Source organism: Poecilia formosa, unplaced genomic scaffold (assembly GCF_000485575.1).
Source record: "Poecilia formosa unplaced genomic scaffold, Poecilia_formosa-5.1.2 Scaffold190, whole genome shotgun sequence".
NCBI lineage: Eukaryota > Metazoa > Chordata > Actinopteri > Cyprinodontiformes > Poeciliidae > Poecilia > Poecilia formosa.
Genome location: NW_006800129.1, coordinates 1,060,700 through 1,062,630, shown reverse-complemented (window position 1 = coordinate 1,062,630; position 1,931 = coordinate 1,060,700). Strand labels below are relative to the sequence as shown.

Sequence of the window (1,931 nt, the reverse complement as noted above, 5' to 3'; positions counted from 1 at the left end):
TTGTTTGAGTTGTGTGTCTTTTATAATACAAAGGAGAACATTTACAAGTCAGTTGTTGGAATTGAAAAAGACTAGATATAGGGGTCTGCTTATATAAACATAAAGCCGAATACCACCAACTGCTTTGAGTTCTGTTTTTGAAAATGTCTTACTTATTTTTATTTCTACTGGTGGGGCCGGCATAAAATGACCAGAGAAGAAAACGCTTTCAGTTATGATTAAGTTAAAGACACATGAGCTAAAACAGCTTCTAGAAAGTAGAATGGCTGCAAATAAAAGCAAGTGGAGGAAAAGATCATTTTAAATTCATCATGTGATAAACTGCGGACAATTGCATAATCCCAAACATATTTCTATTATTACTAGCTTATTTACGTTCCTTACATTTTCATCCAGCCTTGTTTGTAATTTCAGCTATTTTACACTTTTTAATTATAGATGTTGCTATAGAAAAGATAAATTATCAGTTTTTTTGTGATTAAACTGCCAAATTATCTACATAAGGTGGAAAATATCCATCTTATGTATATATTTTCTCGCGATTTTTCTCTTTTTAACTATATTTATACAGTGAATAACAAGAAATGCCGGTTTTAGCAGTTTTTACACATAATTACATTGAACTTTGACAACAGAATGCCACTAAAAGTTCCACTAATATGTTTTATAATCTATTTTTTTTAAATCATTAGGCTGGAAACTACACTTTTTTGTTTACATAACTATTGACTGTTTTGTTTTAAACATACTTCCAAACTGGTGGTGTGATCTCTGCGGTTTCATCCACAACTTTTAAACTGTTGTTTTCTATTTTCAAGCAGTTATGAAGCAGTATTGGTGACGGAACTTTAAACTGCTGCTGACCAAGTTTCTCAACAGGTCGTTGCTAGGTAACCAAAGAGTTGCTAGGTAACCTAGGAGAGAGAGTCAGTTGAAGCCAGCAGCCTTGAAGCTTTTTAGTTGGTTGTGAGAGGTTGGGCAGCTGAAGCATTTCATCTGCCTACATCCCCCAGAATGCTGTGCGGTTTGAATCGGAGTTCAGTGAAATTATTGAATATTCTGTCAGACGTAGTCAGGTCATACAAATGTTTAAAACATGGATTTAAATTGAGGGGACACATCCAAATCATAAGAAATGAACATTTAATCTGGTATTGGTCTCTTACATGTTTAGATCTGGAGAGGATCCAGATCAAAATAACAAATATTCACTAAACAGCACCTACTACTCAGCATCTTCAACACTGTCTGCTATTAATCACATTTTCTTTACTTGTACAGTGTTTCTGGGTCCACATTACTGATGTTATAAACAAATTTAGCAAGTAAAATTCATCAACCCGTTCACCTTTTGGTACCAAGTAATCTTTTCTTCCACAAACGGGCTAGAAGAAATAAAACACCAAAACGGAGGTAAAAGAGGGGAAGATGAATATACATGATAAGGAGGCATAAACTTGAAAGTCCTGTGTTCGGTAAATAAAACTGAAACCAATAAATCAGGCGAAGATGGTCTCCTCGCGCCTCTTCTTGGTCAGGATCGTCCCAGGTTTGTGTTGGGCGTCTGGGTGGTTAGTGAGCTCCGGAGGGCAGGTGGACACCGGGCTCTCCAGGATGGCCTGCTTCAGGTCGTAGAACACCGCAGAGTCCTCCTTGGTCAGGAACGTCATGGCCACACCACTCTTACCAGCACGACCAGTACGACCGATACGATGGATGTAGTCTGTGGGAGAAGAAGTGAGACTCGGTTATGTTTCCGTTACTTGAGTAACCCAAAAAATGTTACTCAAGTAAGAACAGCACTACTTCAACATATAGCACACACACATAGTCTCTAGAGCTATGCATTTTAAATGTTGAATATTCAAGGTTTCCCCCAGAAAACTTGCTAAGCCTGGTGGTTGGGCGCTCATCTGTCCAGCGGCCCGTCG

General features: G+C 38.1%; 1 protein-coding gene across 3 annotated transcripts in view; it reads right to left on the bottom strand.

Annotated features, from left to right (window-relative positions):
• Nucleotides 1–1,126: 1,126 nt before the first annotated feature.
• The window catches only part of ddx23 (DEAD (Asp-Glu-Ala-Asp) box polypeptide 23), an 11,737-nt gene continuing 10,932 nt past the window's right edge, over nt 1,127–1,931 (bottom strand). For all 3 annotated transcript variants that reach the window (XM_007566337.2, XM_007566336.2, XM_007566335.2), the window contains exon 17: nt 1,127–1,723. In XM_007566337.2, the coding sequence (XP_007566399.1) occupies nt 1,500–1,723 (224 nt within the window). In that variant the 3' untranslated portion in view covers nt 1,127–1,499. The remainder of the gene's footprint in view (nt 1,724–1,931) is intronic.